This window comes from Wasmannia auropunctata, unplaced genomic scaffold (assembly GCF_000956235.1).
Source record: "Wasmannia auropunctata unplaced genomic scaffold, wasmannia.A_1.0 LD336106.1, whole genome shotgun sequence".
Lineage (NCBI taxonomy): Eukaryota > Metazoa > Arthropoda > Insecta > Hymenoptera > Formicidae > Wasmannia > Wasmannia auropunctata.
The window spans coordinates 5,424,430-5,447,812 of record NW_012026784.1 but is presented as its reverse complement, the minus strand read 5'-3'; the positions used below and the strand labels follow the sequence as shown (position 1 = coordinate 5,447,812).

General features: G+C 41.5%; 3 protein-coding genes across 12 annotated transcripts; 2 read left to right on the top strand and 1 right to left on the bottom strand.

The window, feature by feature from the left end:
• The first annotated feature begins 214 nt into the window (after nt 1-214).
• LOC105454370 (small glutamine-rich tetratricopeptide repeat-containing protein alpha-like) lies at nt 215-3,524 on the top strand. Of its 2 annotated transcripts, none has more exons than XM_011696943.1 (4): nt 215-396; nt 1,161-1,503; nt 1,587-2,045; nt 2,429-3,524. In XM_011696943.1, exons 2-4 carry the CDS (start codon nt 1,184-1,186, stop codon nt 2,538-2,540), a joined length of 891 nt encoding a protein of 296 aa, XP_011695245.1. In that variant the 5' UTR covers nt 215-396; nt 1,161-1,183; the 3' UTR covers nt 2,541-3,524. The 2 variants fall into 2 exon arrangements, with proteins under 2 accessions (XP_011695245.1, XP_011695255.1); XM_011696953.1 differs by lacking the exon at nt 215-396 and adding an exon at nt 690-903.
• Nucleotides 3,525-7,064: 3,540 nt separating this feature from the next.
• LOC105454320 (ras-like GTP-binding protein Rho1) lies at nt 7,065-15,424 on the top strand. Of its 9 annotated transcripts, none has more exons than XM_011696883.1 (6): nt 7,082-7,166; nt 9,414-9,621; nt 11,912-11,994; nt 13,660-13,820; nt 13,919-14,302; nt 14,509-15,424. In XM_011696883.1, exons 3-6 carry the CDS (start codon nt 11,937-11,939, stop codon nt 14,545-14,547), a joined length of 642 nt encoding a protein of 213 aa, XP_011695185.1. In that variant the 5' UTR covers nt 7,082-7,166; nt 9,414-9,621; nt 11,912-11,936; the 3' UTR covers nt 14,548-15,424. The 9 variants fall into 9 exon arrangements, with proteins under 9 accessions (XP_011695232.1, XP_011695185.1, XP_011695212.1 ...); XM_011696900.1 differs by having other exon boundaries at nt 7,085-7,166; nt 9,419-9,621; XM_011696904.1 differs by lacking the exon at nt 7,082-7,166 and adding an exon at nt 7,467-7,857 and having other exon boundaries at nt 9,419-9,621.
• A 2,844-nt stretch (nt 15,425-18,268) lies between these two features.
• Nucleotides 18,269-21,072, bottom strand: LOC105454312 (protein disulfide-isomerase A3). The gene is made up of 5 exons (XM_011696863.1): nt 20,809-21,072; nt 19,708-19,939; nt 19,421-19,629; nt 19,207-19,323; nt 18,269-19,129 (listed from the first exon to the last, which is right to left on the bottom strand). The coding sequence occupies exons 1-5, from the start codon at nt 20,952-20,954 to the stop codon at nt 18,355-18,357; spliced, it is 1,479 nt and encodes a 492-aa protein (XP_011695165.1). The 5' UTR covers nt 20,955-21,072; the 3' UTR covers nt 18,269-18,354.
• Between the last annotated feature and the right edge of the window lie 2,311 nt (nt 21,073-23,383).

The following is a 23,383-nucleotide window of genomic DNA, read 5'->3' as shown; positions in this document are numbered from 1 at the left end:
ATTACGCATTAGAAAGTACGGAAATGTACATACTTTTGAATACGTAATTTTTCGAAAATAAAAATCCAGCAAACTCGAATAAGGGGATTTAGTACGGACACGCACCACAAATTGCGCAGAAATCTGGATTTTGCTATGTAATTTGGATCCACTTCTTCAGAGGGCGTTAGTGCACGAATGCATTTTAGTGTTACAGCCAAAAGGCCGTCATGTCCTCTCTCGAGTCTCGGATTCTCTCTGGTGTCAGTGAGCGAACGTAACTGAAGTGAAGTGGCGGTTTCGATATAGACCTCGAACCTCGAACCGCTACGTGCCGCGCGAGTGGAGGTTCCCCTCCGCCTGTGTTCCGTTCGGTGTTCTGTTCCTGCTTCGGATCGGCCGTTGATCGAGACAAAGGTGCGACTTCCTCGCGTTTCCTCAGCGCGCTCGCTCGTCGTCACGATCCGTTGTCGTCGTCATCGTTGTCGTCGTCGTCGTCGTTGCATACGTTCATTCAGCTCGTGTCAACTGTCACGAGTTCACGATGCTCGGTTCGATGCCATTTTTCTTAGATAAAACGCGTTTGCAGGCAACGGCAACTCGGAAATATCGAGGATCGTATCCCCGGAGAGGATCCCCCTCGCCCTTCGATGTTCCCTTCGATCCTTGAGAGCGCGCTCGACGAGGCTTTTTTGGTTATATTGTTTTTTTTGGTTATGTCGATTCAGAATGAATTAGCGCAATACGATAGTTGTTAACATGCCACGTTCACAGTCACTTCGGCCGATTAACTCCGATTAATTTAATCGGTAGAATTTAAATTCGCCTCAAACAGAATTTTTAACTGCTTAACCTGCAATCTAATCCTTTTCCATATGTTGAATGACAAATTAATAATCCTGCGTTAACAAGAGAATGACAAATGTTATTTGATAAGTTAATTGTCAATTAAGTTATTAGAGTTTGGCCAAAGTCGAGATTTTTCTAATCTCGTGCTCGCACACAATTAAGAGGAATATGTACTTCGATGTACCTCTCTTGTCTCAACGCTACTTTTCTTTCAATTTTTTTTTATCTTCTATTTGCCAATTATAAACTAGTAGCGATACACTTGATATACATATGTATGCACATGTATATGGCACGGTGGAATATCATATTTTTGGATGTCTTCCTTGCAGGAATATTTTTCCACTGAGTACTGATGGCTGTCAAGGGACTAGTCTCGTTGATTGTCAAATTTCTGACAGACCAGTTGCAAGATGGTGATATAACTGCCGACTCGCGAGAGAGTTTGGAAGTGGCGATACAGTGCTTGGAAAGTGCTTATAACGTACAGGCATCAGACGCCCCGGCAAATGTAAATCTGTATCAAATTTATAAGAATGCGGTGGAGAATGCCGCGCCAGTCCTGGGTCCGGAAGCTACGCCGGAGGCAAAGGCCGAAGCGGAAAGATTGAAGAACGAAGGCAACGCTCTCATGAAGCAAGAGAAACACCACGAAGCGCTTGCTAATTACACAAAGTACTTGCATAGTTTCTCTCTTATTAATTAAGCGTAAATATTTGCTCTCTCCTCTAACTTGAGCTCGTCCGTTTTGCTTGCAGGGCAATAACATTAGACGGTCGCAATGCAGTGTATTATTGTAATAGAGCCGCCGTTCATAGCAAACTCGGTAACCACACCTTAGCCATTAAAGACTGTAACACGGCGCTTTCTATCGATCCATCGTACAGCAAGGCATACGGTCGATTAGGTCTAGCATATTCAAGTTTGGACAGGCATAAAGAGGCTAAGGAGAGTTACGAGAAGGCCTTAGCGATGGAACCGGATAACGAGAGTTATCGGAATAATTTGCAATTGGCGGAGGAGAAATTGGCTCAATTAGGTGTCAATCAGTCTCTACCTAATTTGCCCGGCATGGATCTGAGCACTCTTCTGAGCAATCCCTCTTTAATGAACATGGCGCGTCAGATGTTATCCGACCCGGCTATGCAAAATATGATGTGTAATCTCATGTCTGGAAACGTAGAGGAAGGTGGTCGCATGGAATTACTCATAGAGGCGTAAGTTTTGTTGAACAGAATCATAAATTTCGGAAATTTAAGTTACACACTGCAAATCCAAGTGTGTAAATCTGTGTGTCACGCATTTGTACGCGTTTTATATTTTTACATATTTTATCTGTGTTTTACACAGTTAAATGCATATTTTTTTACACGTATTACGCTTACACATATTATTGTAAAATTAAGCGTGTAAAAAAATCTGCATTTAACTGTGTAAAACACAGATAAAATGTGTAAAAATATGGCACGCGTATAAATGTGTTAAAAGTGACTACAGTACACACACTTGGATTTGCAGTGCAATAGGTGGAGAAGTTCGTGTATAACTTGCGTAGGTGCAGTTTGCATAATATATCTGCATGTGTGCATAAATGTTTCAGGGGCCAGCAGTTGGCGCAGCAAATGCAGAGCGCAAACCCCGAGTTGATCGAGTCGCTGAGACGGCAAATGGGCGGCAATCCGAACGATCCGGAACCACCGCAACAAAATTAAAAAACGCGGCTGATTGTGTGATAAATGGACATGAATTTTATGGACATCATAGCTGACTTTCTTTCCCACTTGTAGTTACAGATCAGTATCATTGTATCGTTTTCTAAAAGCCGCCATAAGGCGAAGATTTTACAGCTTCAATGATAATTCTGTCGTCACATCTAAAGCGATAATGTATCATTGGCGCGTACCATAGAATTCATTTCATAGATTAGCCATTATGGATGTAACACATCGGGGCCTCTTTCCACTCTCCTCATCTTCTCTTTGGCTATTGTACAATTTTTTATAGCATACATGCTAGATCGATACAACGTGACAAAATGTTTTCTAAATGCCATGATTATTTAAATGACTAATAATAATAATTCAGCGATATCCCGTTTTTCTCCGCATCATCCAGGGCATTATTTCTAGATTCATGCGCTGCATTACGAACGACAAAAGCGGATTTGTATAACGCACTTGTTTACATAAGTCTCGAATGAGAGTAACGAAACGTTCAATAGACGCGAAATATATATATACGGATTCGTGATACCGAGCGAGTCGCAAATCATTGTTTAACATTTTATTCACATCGTGTGTTCCACGCCGGTGTTGTACGAAATTGACATCTCTATCAACGCATTTTATAAACGCATGGTTATTACGTGATTATTGATTGAAATCTTCGATTAAACACAGACGAAAACTTTTGCATATCAGGTTTCACAAATGCGTCTCGCGTTTCTGGAGTATGCGGGTCAGCTTAGCACATTGCATATTGAGAATAAAGTCAACGTGCTAATAATACTAACGAACGAATTAAACGTAATAAAAATTGCATCATGAAGAACATATTCGGATTTCTTTTTTATTGTTTCGCCGTATTTCTTCCATTAGATAATTGGAAAAATTGTTTACGTACTCCGAAATATTGATAGATAAAACCAAAGAAGTAAAAAAAAAATCGAGACAAATAAAAAGCTTCTGACAAACAGACTAATCTCTTTGTGTGTATTCGTGAATATCGAAGAATCCCTCGAACGTACAATCACGCGCATATCTTGTTTTTTTTTTTCTTTCTTTAGGGAAACGATTTTGATGTATAACTGGAAATGAGAAAGAGACGGGGACGTGCGCGCGTGTGATTCGTGCGAATAACGTGTAATGCGCGCTTTCTATCCGCAAGAAGAAAGGAAGCTGCTCGCGGGCGGAGAGCGCGCGGCTTATCGCGGCGTGTATCTCTGGGTAATACGAGGACGAGCGGCGTTCGCCACGCGTTGATAATCAACGGATACGGTTTCTCCGCCGTACCTATACGTACGGGCGGAGATACGCGTATGTAGATTCCATTAACGGCCGCATTCCCCGTATTTCCACCGGGTTCGGCCGGCCGGGCGTGCGAGCGCCCCAGCCAATTCCACCGATTCCACGTGCGTCACGCGATGACATCATTCTTATTTGGCCACTACGCGCGCGCGCGTAGTACGTACACACGCACGCACACGGCTGCGCGTACATTTTTACGGCAGTACGCACGCGCGGACGGCGTGTATATGCTAGTATATATATTGGTTGATTGGCACATGCACACGATACACCTCGAGCGTTATCCGCGATTAGAAGCGAATCGTTCGATCGTTCATATGGGATTTCTTATATCTAGAATCAGCTGACTGTCAAAGTCCGTATACGCGAATAGAGCGCCGTAAAGTGTATGCGTGCCAGTTTATCAGGAGAAAGAATATCGGAGCTCCGCGTACGCGTGAAACAAAGAATATGCCGAATTGCTCGTAATTCCGTTCGTTAATTCGAACCCTTTGCTCTTTCAAACCGTCGTCACCCGAGAAATCCCGTCCCCGCGTCCTTGAACTCCTCCGTAAAAGAAGGGAGAGGGATAGGAAGTATATAGCGCTCGAGACCATTTCATTTCGCGGCCGGCAATTGGGAGGGGAAATTCTTGACGCCGGCATTTATATTTTATCCGGCCGATAAGCCGGTTAATGACACGCTACGTGCACGCACGCACTCGCCGCACGCACGGCGCACGCACCGGCGTGAAATTGGTTCATCAGTAGGAAAAATCTATCTTTTGCACGATCGCAAAAGTGTATAGATATGTGAATTTCCTTTAACTTTGCATACATATATTTAAGGCTCCTGTTCACTCACCACTACTATTTCAGATTCTGACGTCAGAGGCGAGAAAGTACACAATAAAACTTCTTACAAAATATATATTGAAATGGAAATATGCTTCAATAAAAACATTCAATCGATATAATAGAACCGACTTGTAAAATATACCGAAAACTCCTTTTTTTCCATAATTAATAAATAATCATGTATCTAAAAATGTCATAATCAGATAATGAAATAACATCCTGACAACATCCTCTCTCTCTCTCTCTCTCTCTCTCTCTCTCTCTCTCTCTCTTAAATTAATAACATAGAAATAAATATAATTTAATATCTTTCCAATACAAAAAGTAATTTTCAGTATATTTTATAAAGCTGTTCCGACCGCCAATATTTTATTGAGAAATGTTTATATTTGAATATATATATATATTTTGCAAGAATTTTTATTATGTATTTTCTCGCTTCTGACGTCACAATCTGAGATATAATAGTGGTGAGTAAACAGGAGTTTCAATCCTCCGCAATTAATCTAATTATAAACAGAATTTTTCGAATTCTTTTCTCTCTCATAATCGATAAAAAAATTTTTTAAATTTACATTTAATTGTGGCGGTCGCATCGCCACTACTTATTTAGCTGCAAAAAACGAAATTATTCCGCGTCAAGAAAATTCATGAGAAATATGTATGTATTAAACGCTGATGGGTCTGCGGATCCGCTCAGCTGTTCGGCGACAAAAAAAACGAAAATAGACACACATAGAGATAAATACTGCACGAGACAAATAGGTCGGTTAGCGAAAATAATGAGAGCATAACAACGCTTGATACTTCTTAAGTATCTTATCGTTTTATTGCATTGTATCATTATTATAATCTTCTCTTGTCGAGCAAATTATTAACGTATATATATAATACTGCACACGTCGGACTGTGATACGGATAAACGTAACGTCTTAAATAATCATGCATTAATTAATTGTAGGCTGCACATGCAGGGAAAAAAAGAGAAACGTTGCTAGAATTTAAATCTTTTAATGTGTTTGTTGTAAACAATAGAAGGATAACAGGCAGCTCTCCGATAGACAAGTCATGCGATCAACCGCGGAGATGAGATGAATATAGTCAGCTGGTAAATAAACACTGACGTGCACGGACGTGTATTCGTGTATAATATTGTGAAATAAAACTTAGATTACGACCGGACGTAAAGACTCTGCAATTAATTTGCTTTCTCTATACGCATCCGCATACATCCTAATTAATCCATTTGTACTGAACAAATTACAGTACGTTAAACCAAATTATAAATAAATTCGCAACGCGAATGCAGCGCAAAATTATATTTTTATAAATAACTAATTTTAATTTTTACATCAAAATTCTGGGCAGCTATATATATTTTGTCAGTATTTCATCGACTTTACAATTATTTGATTATATCTTTATATTGAACAATCTTAAAACACAAAGAGAAATGCAGATTCTGCAATTAAAATATATTAGTGATATCTCGATATTTTCGTTTCCCTAAAATTCAACGAAATTTCGCGTTGCGCGCGCAACGCGACGACAGTAAACGCGCCGCGTATGCAGAGACACGATGGTGGGACACAATCGCGGCCGTTATTTACATATTTTCCAACCCTTTCCGTCATCCACCTACAAGCGGCGGCCGGCGGCCGGCGGCGGTACGAAGCGTGAAGTGTGCGCAAAGTTTCTTCCACAGGTCCGTGACGTCATGACGTGTGTGGTGCGCGCCAGTGGCGCGTGATTCGCCGGTTTCGGAAGCAGGATCGGGGCGAGACGTCGCGAGCGCGGGCGCCACGCGGCCCCGAGAGCGGCGGCGAATTTCCAAATGGATCTAAGCTATTTCGCCCTTTACGATCAATGAACTGTGGCTCGATTCGCGAGAGTGATCAGTGGAAACATGCGCTACTGAAAACACGCTCTTCTACACCTCTAGATTTTTTTTGTTTTCTCTTTCTCTTCTAGATGTTTTATCTCTTTCAAGTGTAGAAAGTGCACAAAGGTGGCAGATAAGAATAGATGTAACACGTGAAATTGAGTAGTTTTAATATCCGTTCGCGCGAATGTATAGTTTATTTTCATTAGATACGCCTATAAAAATCATTTCTTTAGAAGAGCACACAATTGTGATCGATTAATTAATCGTTAGTTCTATTTAATTTAGTCAAGAATGTCATGCTACGAAGCATGTCTAATAATTTTTTTACATTAATAATAATGAAAAACAATATTAATAACATAAGTATCGATGTCCGGCCTGAGAAATTTGCGAATCGATCTAGTTTCGCGCGAAGGAGCCGGCGAGATGCTTCGGCAGTCGGCACGTGTCGGCACGTCCCTGGAGCGAGCCGAAGTTGCCGCCGCCGCCGCTCGTCCTCACCACCGCGGCCATTCGCCGCACACTCAACAGATCGAGGTGTGGCCATCGAGGGCAGCCATTTTCTTGACTTTCTGTCGCTTAAGATCTCAGGTAAATACGCAAATATATCTTAATTTAACGCCGGCCGGAGTGGTGCGAGGGTGCGTGGTACACCGTGTGTGCGAGCGTCGAGAACCCGTCCGGGCGCGTTGGAGATCCCGCCGGGACGTCGGGCCGGGTACGGTGCTAAAAGAGGGAAAAAAAAGGAGCCTTCTCCGCGAGTCGAGTGAGTGAGGGAGAGAAAGAGAGAGAGAGGGTGGGAGGGAGGGAGAGAGATAGAGCGAGACGGGGATAAGTAGACGAGGAGAGAAAGAGAGAGAGAACGGGTTGCGCGAGGAGGCCTCGAGGGAGTGCCATGCGTCGCGAATCTCGTCCGCTCCGTATCACCGCACGGCGAGGCGCGCTCTGAACACGGACGAAACACGGTGGTGGCTCGGCTAGTCGGCTCGGCTCGGCACAGTTCAGCTCAGCTCAGCTATAGACTTTTCGGCGCTCCCGTCGTACGTACGTACGTACATCCGCGTCGTCCGACCGACGGTCGTTCGTTCGTCGTTGTATCGCGCGATTCGTGCTCAGTCTACGTCCACGTCGTCATCGTTATCTTCGTCGCCGCCGTCACCGCTGTCGCCGTCGCCACCGCTGCCGCTGCTGTCGCGGGGCCAAGCAAATAATCCGTTGCGAGCGACCGGATCTCTTGGAATGCTCTCGGGTTCTTCCTGACGCTGCGTGGCCGTTTAGTCCAGTAAGTAAACGCCTCTCGCTTCGCGCACTCTCTCTCTCTTTCTCTTTCTCTCTACTTCTCTTTCTCTTCTTTCCATTGTCGTGACGACTGTCCTTCCGAGTATATCTCCCCCTTGTGTTACGCCACACCACGCACTCTCGCGCAACGTCGTCGCTTCCGCAGCCCCTTTTCTTCCTTTCCCCCCTCCGGCCCCCGGGAGTTCTCCGTGTGTGCACAAAGTTCCTCCGGGACACCGGAGGAGGAGAGAATCGCGTGATTGCAGTTAAAAGGAACAGACACCTCGTGCTTTCTTCGCCTCGTCTCGCCTCGCCTCGCCTCTCTCGGCACCGGCCCACCCCACCCCTCCCTCTCCTCTCCGCTCCCCCTTCGTCTACGTGGTCGCGATTGTGCGGCTGAATCTCTATACGATCGTCGACGTCGTCTCGCCTTCGTGACAACGCTCGCTCGCTCCGATGCCGGATGTGTCGCCCGACCCGACGACGTCGGTCGGCGTTCCTCTCCTCCCTCGCGCTCCACCCGCGTAAACAAATTCTGAGGTATGTGCGCGCTTCTGACGTGACGCGATCGCACGCTCGAACGTGCCCCAGCATCGTCGGGAGGTACCTCGTCGCGCCGATCTCTCTCGGGGAAGAAGGGAGGGGGCCAGGGGAGTTACACGTTCCATTCGGTTCACCGCCGCGCTCCCGTTTCTTTTTCCCGTCCGCCGCGTGGGAGATCCCCGGGGGAAGATTTTCGCGTACTCCGGCGCGGCGAGGATAGGGGAAAAGGGAGAGAAGGTGGAGCAGAGGAATCCGCGGTGCGGAAGGAACGCGGCCTCTGGGATTCCGTGGGGCCTCTCTGTTACTCCTCCGGTCGCACTTTCTACGCCTCCTTTCTCCGTCTGCCGTCATCACGGCGAGTGCGCGGTATATACGGTATATATACGCGAGGACGCCTCGTATATACGCGACGAAGAGTGCAGGAGAGTGCAGATAGAGAGCGAAGAACGGGCCGGATCTCCGAACGTCCGCGACGTCGGTGGCGTCTCCCGAGAATTCGCGTTATCATTGGCGTCTCCTGAACACTCGCGTCATCGATGGCGTCCTGAATGTCCGCCACGAAATCTCTTCTCGTCTTTCTCTCTCTCTCTCTCTCTCTCTCTCTCTCTCTCTCTCTCTCTCTCTTACGTGAGCGCGCGCGCGCGCGCTCTTTTCTCTCTCGCCTCTCCGACCTTGGCCACTAACGCGCTATCCGTCCTCGTCGCGGTGGGAGAGTATAGGTTAGTTTAGCCCGAGAGGCATACTCACTTGGATCTCGTTCGCTTTAGACGTACTTCTAAGCTTTGTTTTTCTCTTTATCTCCTCTCGCTTCTTTTGATATGTTTTTATAATACGAAAAGTGTGGAAAAAGCGCGACTGAGACTTTTTTAGGTCTGTCCCTTTTAACTCTACGTTTTCTCTCTATCTCTTCTCTCTCTCTATCTTTCTATTTCTTCATCTCTATCTATCTGTCTATCTCTTTCTCTATCTCTTCATCTTCTTTACAAAACCGCGAGTTCGTCTTCCTTTTGTTTCAAGCACAGAGGGTGTAATGAGTGACAGGCGCGATTGAAAGGAACACACACACCCTCCTCCCTCCCGAGGTAGGAATGTTCTCGTCCTCGTAGGAGAGACGCTCGGCAACTGGATTTTAGGGGTCATCAGAGGTGACTGCTGCATGTCTTCTGGCGCCGATCCGCGTGCTCGTCCTCGTGGATCTCTATGTTTCGGAGAAATACACGAAAGGGTTGGTCCCAGCTTGACGTACAATATTGTTTCGATTACTCGTTTCGTGTCAGCGGCATGTAATTTTTTTTTTCTTTCACTCTCATACACACATACGTACGTACACATACACTCTCTCTCTCGCTCTCTCTCTCTCTTTCTCTCTCTCTCTCTCTCTCTCTCTCTCTCCGATAAATTGTGAGCGACGTGTGTTAGGATACTATTACATTTGTCGTACGACAAATTTTCCAAACTTGTCGATTGGCTAAAGAAGTTCTGTGGATACTCGAGAACTTCTCTATCTTGCAGCAGCAGAGAGAGAGAGAGAGAGAAAGAGAGCAACGCGATTGAAAATTTTTATCGACAATTTATACGACAAATGTAATACCAGCTTAAATTGCGAGAAACAAAGGACTCGTTCCTGCGTGTCGGGAATATTCGTGATATCGACGTGTTGGACGCGGTCGTCCGTTTCGCGCGAAACGTTTTACAGCCGGCTTTCGTTTCGGGAACTGAAAGAGGGACGATACCTGATACCATTCTGTCGGCAGGAAGGGATTCTTGTGGCGACTCTTGTACCTCATAGACGAAAAAAAAAATATTCCTTGTGCTTCCGCTTCTGCGTGATTTGGCTATCATTACAGTTTTGTTGCGATGCGACACACGAGGCGTAACGCACTGTTGACGTAAGGGGTCGAACTTTTGCATATCGAAAGCTTTTGGGTTTTTTTTTGTTTCTCCCCTTTGTTGCCTATCATTTAGTAGTAACTTCTTCCTGAGTCAATCACTCTCTTTTCGACCGCTCTCTCTTTTCCGCAATGGGCAACCGTTATTTCAGATCGTTGTTATGAGCATTTGAAACGATGCCTCGAGATTGCCTTTGAATTCCTGTGGGACTCTGTATAGCGCATTGTCACGTTCGTACAGTGCACCATCGGATTTGATTTACGCTTTGTCGGAGATAGTTCTTCCTTAATGGATACGTACAATGTGTTTTGATATTGCATGCCTAGCGACGAGCAATCTGCCGATCTCTCGTCTCCTCTTTATTATTTTTATTTTTTTTCGCATGTAGCCTCTCGACGGATTATCATTTTGTCCCGATGCATAAGGTACAGTCTTTGACCAGAGGAGAACTTAGTAAATGTGGCACTTTTTGTGTATGTGTGAACCAAATCAATATATAAGGCACAACTATAAATGTTACATTTCGTATGTCATGCCAATCCTCTGAGTGTAGTAAAACATTGAAGACCCTACCTTATGTAGAGAGAGAGAGCCACAACGAATGTTATGCTCCTCAATGTGCCTCAATTTAAATGTGTACATAAGTCGTCGAGGATATACGAACGGTATAAGAATTGTTATATTTAGTCATTTGACAACTCTGCTGAAAAAAAAACCTCGTAGCATATGTGTATACATATACATACCGTTGTCAGGGTACTACCGGGAAAAATCGGGAAAACCTGGAATTTCATTTTTGCCCTTGAAAATCATTCTCATGTAATTTTACTGTACTCAGGAAAATTTTTTGAATTTTTAAAATTTAATTTTAATCCCTTTAAAAAGTAAACGTGGCCCCATATCGAAGGCCCCTGATATTGAAAGTTAATTTATTTTAAAATTGACATATACTATATGAAGACTATCTTTAATCTAAAAAATGATAATCCGGAAATAATAAATTAGGCATTAAGAGTCTAATAACGCAGAACTTGGTGAGTGAAACAATTTATCTTTACATATGTAGTTACATCTCCATACAAAATCTTTCGTTACGTTCGAAAAATTTTGTATGGAGATATAACTATTGTACATACGAGAAGATTAAATTGTTTCACGCATCAAGTTCTATACGTTATTAGAACTCTTAGTGCCTAATTTATTTTAAAGCTGTATCGAGAAATTCTCTAATCTCACCTGGAATTTTGAATAAAATTCCTGCAAAATCCGGGAATTTTCAGGGAATTCTTTCACAAAATTTGAGTACCCACTCTGGTTGTGTATAGAATATCTATGTATATACATATATATATTTCTTCTCATTAGAATGGAAAGAGTTAAGAAACAGAATATATCTGAAGTTTCATAATTCTATCATAATATCAATGATATTCAAATGACTCAAAAAGAATTCAATTATATTTATATAACTTTTAACAAAGCAAAACGTATATATATGTATATATACATATATATATGAGACAATATATATATGCATTTATTGATGTGTTGTGTGGTATATATGCATTCATCTCGCAGCTTCCTCTACCTACATCTAACATATATAAAATGTCCACTTAAAACAGAGACGCTGAAAGAAAGACTAAAAACATGGGATGCAACGTGGGCCGATGCCTCGGTCCACGCAATACGAGGTACCCTGGATCAGGTACGACCCAGTCAATATCCTTTAAGACTTCAGTCCTCGTAGGTCCCGCTTTTTTTTTTCATAGCGCGTTTGAGTAGATCACATCAGGATTTAGAACAGACTTTTTTTCTCTCTCTGTCACTTGCTTCATAATACTGTAATTATATGTAAAAAGTAGCAAAGAGCAGCCAGAAGGCATTTGTATTTTTCATTCCCGCATAGGGAAACGTCGTCTACGTGATTGGCTCGAAGTAAAGAGACTGCGAATAAATATATATATATATATATGCGAGAAAGAAAGAAAAAAAGAGAGCAAAGAACAGAACTGTATAGCCTACGAGGTTTGAGACATTATTTTATTACGCTCCGAGAAGGAGAGATGTACATAACGCGAAAGTTACACAGTCTCACGAAGGTTTCACCCCCTAACTCTCTTCTTCCTAATTCTATCCTGAAGAATGCTTCTTAGCCTCATCCATCTCACCTCTCTCTTTCGTACTTGTATACACGCTTTCGACTAAAAATATTTGCTCTGCTCCACACTCCAATTGTAATGAATAACTCTGACGCTGTGCGAGGGAAGCAAGTTTCAGTATACCGAATGTCGTTTCTAACTAACTCCAATTCTTTTCAGCTATCTCTCTCGCGCGTTACCGACGTCACACACATTTTATGTTTTTCCATAATGTGATCCATTGTATGCCGCAAATCTATCACACCGCATGCTTTTAGTTCAAACGATCTGGTAGTAGTGTTCCCCGTACAATGTCGCAGTTAGTCGATCGAAATTCTTTTTATCGATATCAATTTCGGTATCGCCTCCTAGGTTGTAAGGTATATATTCCAAATTGTATATGCTGACACGTAAAGTACACACGTCCCAAAAGATTAGAATTTGCAGAGTAATGGTCGTCTTTTTTTTTGCACCTATATACAATAAGCATAAGGCTACTCGTTTTACAAGATAATGTTAGTACGAAAGATTATTCTGCCCGATTACTTCATACGTACAGGATGGAGACAGTTTGAAAATCCATTATATAGTATGTGTACTTTGTGCAAATGAGTCACGATTAGCGGGAAACACGATAAAAGCACAGCTAGCGGACGTTATCGCATTGAAAACGCTGTATCGCGAGAGACGATTGCGAAATTAATTGTAAAAAAAAAAAAAAATTTGATCTGTAATGTAGGTAAGTTATTCCTGGTGGAGGATCGCCCACTTTTTGGCAATTATGAAAACACAAAGTGCCGCCCGGGATCTCACCTTGAGAGAGACCGTATTATCTCCCTCTTACTTTATGCAGATAAAAACCACATTGATAAATCGATAACACACAATGGAATTAGTTGTTCGAGAGATAAAAGTAAATCTATATACATTTTCGTCAGGATCTTTTTTCAGACGTGAATATGTATATTCCGTATGCGAGATACAGTAAAAGGGATTTTAAGCATATTATGATTTCGTTATCGATTTGATTGCAATTGTGAAAGTTATCACTAACTTGTAACAAAATGTACCACACGTTCCGCTTCTTCGTATTAATCAATCAATATTCACATACATTTCTAAAGCGATAAATGTTTCTAAATAAGCAAACCAGTGTCAAACTGTACATCAGCGCGCTGATTTGCCTGTTTGACTACCATTATACATACCACGTATACTCTTTTGCATTTTAGGATTCATGGCAGCCATTAGGAAGAAGTTGGTTATTGTGGGCGACGGTGCTTGTGGTAAAACATGTCTACTCATAGTGTTCAGCAAAGACCAGTTTCCCGAGGTGTACGTACCTACAGTATTTGAGAACTATGTCGCCGACATCGAGGTGGACGGCAAACAGGTGCGTTTCGTCTTAAAATACTTTTTCTTTACTACCTTCCGTCAATGAGATCTCGCAAAATTTCTTTCTCAACGAACTCTCTCGCTTATTCGAAACAGGTGGAACTGGCTCTTTGGGACACAGCTGGACAAGAAGACTATGATAGGTTGCGTCCGTTGTCGTATCCGGACACGGACGTTATCCTGATGTGCTTCTCCATCGATAGTCCCGATTCCTTGGAGAACATTCCCGAGAAGTGGACACCAGAGGTGAAGCACTTCTGCCCGAACGTGCCCATTATCCTTGTGGGAAACAAAAAAGACTTGCGCAATGATCCTACCACCATCAAGGAGCTCAGCAAGATGAAACAGGAGCCGGTCAAGCCCGAGGAGGGTAGGGCCATGGCCGAGAAAATCAACGCTTTCGCCTACCTTGAGTGTTCCGCCAAGAGCAAGGAAGGTGTGAGGGAAGTTTTCGAAACGGCAACCCGAGCTGCACTACAAGTACGTCCCAATTACCTTTTTTAATAGTAATTCCTAATAAATTGTAAAATTAAATTTGGAGTCAGTATGGAAAGAAGCATTCAAATTTTAAGAAATATTCAGTAATATATATATGTTTTTTTAACAACGCAATATTAGGCGCTTAATATTTATTGTTATCATTGTTAATACATGCACTAACGTAAATATTACAATCTAAATTTTAGGTAAAGAAGAAGAAGAGGGGAAGATGTAGGCTTCTTTAAGATGTTATGACAAGTGAGCCCATAACACGGGCAAAATTATGATGGAATTGCGGAACTAGCTGCAAAGAAGCTAGTCATAAATGCCGCAGATCCCCCGCGTGTATCGTGTAATAATAGTATAATAATCGTGTACCGTAAAATGTAGATAGTTGGTATGACAATCTTATTTTTTATCATTTAAACTCGAATTACAATTCGTTACTGTTAAAATGACGGAAACCATGATATAACATCTTTTAATTATTTTACATAATAAAACAAGTTTACAGGGGCAAAAAATAATAAAAAGAGGATGCAACCACGTCTACAAATACATATATAATACTATAAACTGTCGTCATTGAAGCAAGCACTCGAGGAATACTAAAAATCAAGAAAAAATACACACTCAGTATAGTCATTACATTACAATTTTCCGTGTAATTATAATATATATTGTAATGACTATATTGATTGTGTATTTTTTCCTAGCTTTTAGTATTCCTCGAGTCCTTCTTGTTTCATTGACGACAGTTTATAACATTAATATGTATTTTTGCAGATGCGGTTGCACTTTCTTTTTTTTCCACTAATCTGTGTTGTAGATTGTTTTATTATGTAAAGTAAAAATAGATGTTATATCGTGAGTTTCGTCATTTTAACAATAATGAATTGTACTTCGAATTTAAATATTTAAAAAAAAGGCTGTCACACCAATTATTTACATCTTACGATACACGATTATCTTTATCATTGTAGTAATTAATTATTACTATTATTATTATTATTATCTCATTATTAATATAATTATTAATATTATAATTATTGTATGCATTCTATCTTTGTTTTTTTTAATCGTAGTGTCTTTATTTTGGTAATAAACAAAATGACAGCAAAATTTTTGAGCGAGTTGGGAGAGAATACCAATAAGAAACATTGAATATGCAAAACAAGTGCGAAATGCAGTCAAAGAGTTATGTAAAAAACTCAGGGGAACAGTTCGAGAGAACTTTGAATTTTGCATCTCGCTTTTTTTTCTACTAAAAAAAATCGCATTTCTGCGATTCTTGAACGAAGGAAAAATTAAAACGGACATTTATTACATTATAAACGCGCGCATAGTTAGACCAGCAGATCACTTGGATCTTCAAGATCTTTACTAATTAGATTAAATGTGTGTATTATTATATTTTATTATTATTACTTTATTATAATTATTGTACGATAACACTAACATAATGGAGATTATAACAGCGGCTACAATTATATTTATGTATTTCGGGGAATGCGTTCTTTGTGTCTTGACCAAGTCGTGACTGGACTTGCGGTTTGCGCTTTTTTATACACACATACATACGCCATCGATATCTTTAGCGTATGATGTACTAAACTCGGAGATTATCGGTCGTGCGTATCTCGCGCACGACGACGCCGTGTATCTCCCTTTTTAATTTTACCGTGTGTGCCACAATTGTACAGCCGAGCTGCTTCGCGAAATTCACACCAATGTTCGACCTATTTGTTTCGCAATAAGCTCTTCCCCTCCTCCGTTTCGCTTGTGCTGTCTTTATACCGAGATGAAAATATGATGCTACACTCGTCTTCTTTTGTAGATCCGATTTTAATCTATAAGGTTATTGTAATGAAAAAAAAAATTGTGTCTCTCACACAAAGGTGATGTTGAATTAACGGCCGCGTAACGTGATACCTCCCTCGGCCGTTAATTCAACGGGCTCGACTGCGGAATTGTGTTCATTAAGTTCTTTCCTCGTTTCTCTTAGCGAATAGTAGATCTTGTTATTACACGCAGTACGCTTTTACGGAACTTCTCAAAGCCGCCTGAAGGAAAAAGAAGCTTAGCGACACAACTTAAGATACTTCTACCACGAGCAAACGCGCGCACGACGGATTCGTAGAAAGCAAAGAGAAAAAGAAGGAAGACGGAAAAAGAAAGAGAGAGAGAAAGATAGCGATAGAAAAGGAGATGTATATTAAGCAATTAAGTGTGCCTGAGTTAATGAGTGCTTTGGGAAACACGTGTCGAATACACGCTCCGCTCCTCTGTGCAGGTCGCGCGTCGCGCTGCGAAGCTCGAAAGTGTTCTTTTTGTAATGAGTTTCGTGGGTATATATATATTGTTATATATATAAATATATATAAATATGTATATATATATACCATATATATATACATATATAATATTGTATCAATTACGCATCCGAGATATTGTATATACATACATGATATGAACTTTTTACCGCGGTAAATATACGCGCGTCAATCGAGATTCGAATATCGTTTTTCCAGAGCACACACACACACACACACAATACACACTAATTAACACATCACACCGTACAAACTTCCATCATATAAGCAGAGAGAGAGGCAGAGCAATAAGCAAAAATTAATAAGAACGGGCTCGATTATCTTGGGTTTCTTTATGTCAATATGGAACATTGATCAACACGCGTTAGATATGAATGAGCTGATGTCTAATAATAAAGAAAAAGAAAAAAAGATATGCATGCATCTTCTATGCCGCACAAATATATACACATACACCCACACACACACCCACACACATACATACAGGCACACGGATAAGGTACTTTTTCCGAAAGGGCTCCGTAAACCTCGAGTTATCGATAAACGCGGTCTTATATAATCGCCATAAGCTAATTATCTTTTTCATACGTAGACGAGATATTTTGAGACTCGTGTTTAACTGGTTTGTACGCGATGAAAGACAAAAACCCAAGAAAAATGAGAGAAGTATCGGCAGTTTTTCCCGATGTGTGTGTATGTGTGCGTGTGTGTGTGTGTCTGAATAAATCCGATTTTTATGATCAGGAAAAGAGGAAAAAGGGATCGTCGATCTTGACCTCCGAGAAATCTTTCTACCGGCTCATACAAAACCCTTTTTCTGCAAAACTACTAATTAGCTTTTGTATGTAAGACTGTATGATTAACCTACGAACGCTATGATAACAAATTGTAACTAACAATAAACATTTCTTATGACGATAATATAATCGGCCCTACTGCTGGATGTGTGACACCCCGTTAACGAAAATCTTATCTTTCTTTTTTTTTTAACTGATGACTCGGTCATTCCTACATCATAAATATAAGTGATACTTGTATTTGATTTCAGGGGGAACACAGACCTCTCAACATTTTTTTCTATAAAACAATTTATTTTGGCTCTTTTGTGTAAACAAAAATCGCTGCATTATCTCTTAACTTAGCATAAGTCGAAACACGCGAAATTGGAATGGAGTTTTGCTTCCTGTATAACTTTATAATTCGCCAAATATCCTGGGAAAGCATGGTTGTTTTACGAGCAAAAATTTTAAATCAGTTCTGCGCGCTTCATCGCGTCATTATACAATCGTTACAAAGTGTACAATACATGATCCTATATGCTAGAGACACTCCCCTCCTGCCTCCCCCTCACCCATTCGAGCATATTTCATTTTTCACTTGTTCGTTTCACAGAAAATCCATGACATCTGCACTCTAAGACTGCGTTCTGTTCTGCGTATTCACGCTTTTGGCGCTACAGCGCTCATGGAATAATTTTATCCTTGTTTTAATTAAATGTCAAACAAGGAAAAATTATGCTCACAGCGCGTGAGCGTTAAAACGGAACGCAACCCAAGTGTCATTTACTCCCTGTTTATGCACTGTTCGCGAGCTCTTGAATGTACTTCCGAATTGCTTACGTGTTTTACGTGAGAAAAACTCCCGGATCGTTTCGTCGCATTGACTGCATTCAAAGATGCAGAAACGAACTTTCGTGATACGTTTACGTCTGTTAGTGTCTTACAGCTCGTCAGTTCTAGGCTTGACCGCCTTGCCCTTGCGATCGTAGCCCTTGAGCTCGTCGGTGGAGTGTTTGGCGATGTACTTGACGAAGTCGTCGAGCTCACGGCCGCCCTCGTACTTGACCGGGCTGTCCTTGGCGTCCTTGGGCGCCCAGAAGAGCGTCGGGAAACCGTGCACCTCGTACGGCGCCGGAACGTCGTTCGCCGTGGCGTCGAATTTGACGATCTCGATGTCCTCGTCCGCCAGCTTCTCGCCCAACTCGTCGAACACCGGCGCCAGCTTCTTGCAGTGGCCGCACCAGGGCGCGTAGAACTCGATCAGCGTGTCCTTGCCGTTGTCGTTGACCACCTCGTCGAAGTTCTTGGCGACCGCGACCTTCACGTTACCCGCATTGCTGTCCGGGATCGGCTCGGATTTGAGGTACGGCTCCAGCGCACCGGCCTGCAGATCCTTCAAGAATGTCTCGAACGTGTCCATGGAGAACTCTTCCTTGAGAACGTACTTCTTATTCTGGGCATCTCTCGCCAGGACGACTGGCTTGTCGCCCTTCGCGTAATCGATGCCGAAATCGTTCAGCTCGTGTTGGAAGTCGTCCTTAGAAGCTACGGCGAATAAGTACGCGGGGAAGTCCTTGGCGACCTTGATGATCCTGTTGCGCCAGTAGTTCGTACCCTTGGGGTTCTTCGCGTAATCAACACTGTAGTAGGCAACCACCAGAGGGTTTTTGAATTCCTGCGCGTTGTCGCGAGTGCGTATACCGGCGATACCGTGGCTGCAAACGAAATCGGCGTTACAAGATGGTTCGAAAATTATCGAAAGTTTTTTTTTTTATAAGATGACAATGCTTACTAGTTCTTGGTGATAAATTCATTCACGTCGCTAATGGAGTCGCTGCCTTTGTACACGACGCTGTTATCTTCGAATTTGTTCTGGAGCAGCTTTGGTCGGTAAAGAACAATCGTGTTCCTGAAATAAGCAGTTAATTAATACACTTTATTTCTGAAACAATTACTTTCTTTGCTGTAAACGGGTGCAAAAAAACGATAATTTTTGCAACACATACTTGTGAGATAATTTATCCAAAAGTTCCTTTTGCGATGTGTGACCGAATCTGACCTTCTCTCTGAGCTTCTTGGAAACGGTGTGATATGCCGCGGACAACGGAGAATCATCCTTCTCGAAGTAACCTATCACGGTGACTTCGTCGGTTTCTAGGAACGTCTTGTGGGCATCCTCGCTAGTTAGCTCCTTAGATGCCGGTCCCACTTGGGACTGAAACGATAGTCACATTTATAGGAAAACTGTACAATTGGATCCCACGAACGTGATACGAGATACACGCGACGTTACCTTCATGTACTTAACAATGCCGGATGCTTCTCTAGGACCGTTGTAATCGGACCTGAACTCGTTGCGCTCAAAGATCTTGAGCGTCGGGTAACCGTTGACGGAGAATTTGTTGCAAGTTTCCTTTCCACCCTCTGTACAGTCGACCTTGGCGAGCGTGATCGATGGCTCGCTGTCTATGAGCAATTCGGCTGCTTTTGCGTATTCTGGTTTCAAGCGTTTACAATGCCCGCACCTGGCGACAGATAACAATTTGTTAACTACCTCTTAAAAATTATGCAACACTGATTAATAGCACATAGTAATAACTAATAATAAATTAGTAATAAACTCCATTTTTAAATGAATACACAATTAGTTGCTGCTTATTTTATATAATGCTATAAAATAATATTTTATATAATGCTATAATCTCTAAAAAAGAAATTAGAATTGCCTTTTTTGTCTTCTATATCTTTATGTTCAAAATAAGTTCTAATTTTGATAAGACAAATAAGATGTTTTTAAGTGTTTATATACTTTTGAATAAAAAGTAAATTTTGCACAGTTGTGCAAAAATTCGAAAAAAAAAATAAAAAGACAAATTGTGACACAGCTATAAAAAACAACCGGCTTAAATCTCTTTATCGTGAGATATCGCAAAGGTAATTGTTGACGACATTCGCCGACTTTTGAAATGGAGAGGAGAAATCGGGATACGTCATCGACGTCATCAAACGCTCGAATAATGCCGTATGCCGGCGTTTGGTTAGACGCAAAAAAAAAGACCTCTTTTGATCTTCCTAGCAGATGGAAGTTATGAATCTTACTCAACAAGACTCCGTATTACAAATATAACACAGATTAATTACACTACAGAAGATAAAAAGCTTCTCAAGCGGCGTGGTTTCGGTCCCCGGTGGCTAACGAGACGCGAGTGCTCCGTCTCTCCCTAATCCGAGCTTTTCGCAATTTTTCTCATTCCCTACTCATTCCTCGCGGATATCTCGTCTTTATATCGCGAATGTGGCGTGGTTTCAAGCAGTTTGTAAATGCGAGAGGCAAGAGCGTGTGATGAAATGCGGCTAGAAGAGACAGACTCGGGACGAGGACGTCCTCTCTCACCATGGTGCGTAAAACATGACGAGCGTGTTCTCGTGACGCTCGAGCTCGCTGTCGAAGGTCGAGTCGGTGAGGTCCAGGACATCCTTCTCGTCGGCGAGGGCGCCGAGCAGCAGCAGCGGCAAAAGAATCAGGCACTTTCGCAACATCTTCACGGCAGTGGGTACTGGGTCGTGCGATCACTGGCAAACAACGTCTGCCTGTATCCGGCCGTCTGTCGGTCCGTCGCCGTAGACGTGGCTCTTCCACGAACACGAAGTGCCTGCCGTGGCCAGCGACTCCAGCGAGTAGCGATATGCAACGCGTCCGCCGCGAGGTGCTGTCGCACGCCGATTGGCTGGCGCGCCGCTCGCGCGCCGATTGGCCTGCCGCCTGTCCGCGTATGTCGTATACTCGGTGTCCGGAAAAAATCCGTGCTGCCACCGGTAACGCGATTTAATTCGTTTGTTACCACGCGCGAGAATTTGACGAATTTGACAGATCGAGCTGTAATCTTTATTTGTGCTTTCACTCAATCGAGATCTGATTTTGAACCTCAGAAAGATCGATGCGAAGAATCAAGGAAGCACTTGACTCTTATGAGGACTTGACTCTACATGAAAGACAGCCTCTTCAGTTAGATTGATGATATATTTAATAATGAGGACTGAAGAGAGTTTAAGTAAATTTAAAGAGAGGATTTATATTTCGAGAAAATCTAAGACAATAAAATCATTTGAAGAGAATTTTGTTGTTCAGTACACATATACGTATTATATTTTCGTTACATCCGATATATCCGATAGCACGAAATGCGACTTTAAGGCGATCGGAATATAATCAATTTCTTTCGTGTAGTGGGATAAGAGATATAGAGACAACTTGATATTCATCAATGAGAAAAATATTCGACTTTACATTCATTAATATAAATAATTTTAAATATAAGATTCTTAATACTGCAGCGTTATACATAATTTAATTAAGAGTATTATAACTTTCAAATCTTTTTTTTTTCTAGATAATGAATCTTGATTATCGCGCACAATTGTTAAATAAAGATTGCCAACTATATTAGCTCAATTATCACGAAGTTTGTCTTATGATGATACATATAATAATGATTTCATGCTTACAATATGTCAGAATTCTTCTCACACTTTAAAAAAATTAAAAAAAAAATGCCAATGCTTCCCCAGCTTTCGTTCTTTTCAGATGGTTTCCCGAGAAGTTTTACGATAAATTATCATGACGATATCAAAATCGCTAAAAAATAAAAAATGGAATAAAAAATAATCGGTTTTAGACGATAAATAATTATAATTAATGTTCAAACTGATTATTTATCGTTTAAACACTCGCATCAGCTAACGCTATAAATATTCCTAAAATATATTCATGAAATGTTCTTGATATTCCATGAATATTTAACTATTTAGCGTTAACCGCGGAGGCATGCTCTTATTAATTATAATAATGCCGTGGCGATGCACCACAAAGAGAAAACTCGTCTATTTTTTTTTACTCTAGGAAACTTTTAATAATCAAAAGTCCCTCCGTTCATATACAAGTCTGATATAAGACTATCGATACAACGAAGACAGGTTTCGTCCATTTACACGTTGCGTGTGTGTGTGTGTGTTTCATATATATATAATTTATATATATATATATTTATTTATATTTATATATATATAATTATATTTATATATGTATACCGATTATTTACAAAAATCGTTACATGTATATAAACGACGACATTTATAAACGCGTAATTTAGGAAAGGTGGAAACGCATTCATGAGGGAAAGAGCAAGGGTTGGGCGGGTAGGGGCGGGGACGGGGAGGGGGGGGCCTATCACGTTGGCGATAAGTTTTCCGAAATCCAGGGAATCGGCTAAATTTTTCAGCGTCGTCGGCGAGACGTTTCGGACGCGAGTTTCGGCTTCGATACTTTGCGAGCAGCGCTTTGCGAACGGCACTCCTTCTCCATCGCTTCGCGCAGCTACGCACTGTTTATTATTTATTTATAGGTTTATTATTTATTATTTATTTTCGAATCACGAGAAGACGGAGATCTGTCCTTTTCGACTGCGAGAAATAAATACATATATACGTTAATACTAATGAGACAAAAGGGAGGGAATAGAGGGGAGAGGGATGAAAGAAAGAGAAGACGCAGACAAAAAGAACAGATCCGAAGTGCCAAGATTTTCAGTGCGCGAAACTGAAGGAGTTTAGAAGAGATTTCAGCGAAGTAAGAAATTAGCAGTCCTATCTTGGTCAAATATTTCGTTAGCCACCTTCGATACAAACGGCTATTAAATATTATTATTATTATTATTATTATTATTTAATTATCAGCTATCCTCAATCCAATATTTATCAAAGATTCTTATAAAACCGTAGACCCGAATCTCGTTTCTCCTACTGATTAGAAAAGGGATTGACTTATTTTACTTATCAACTTTTCTCATCGAGTTTCATTATTAGTTCGCGGTTAACAAGCTAACGCTATCGTTATCAAATCTCAAATATTAATTTTCAGTTCACACACTTCAAAGCACTCACACACTGTTCGGTTCGGCTCACATTCCCAT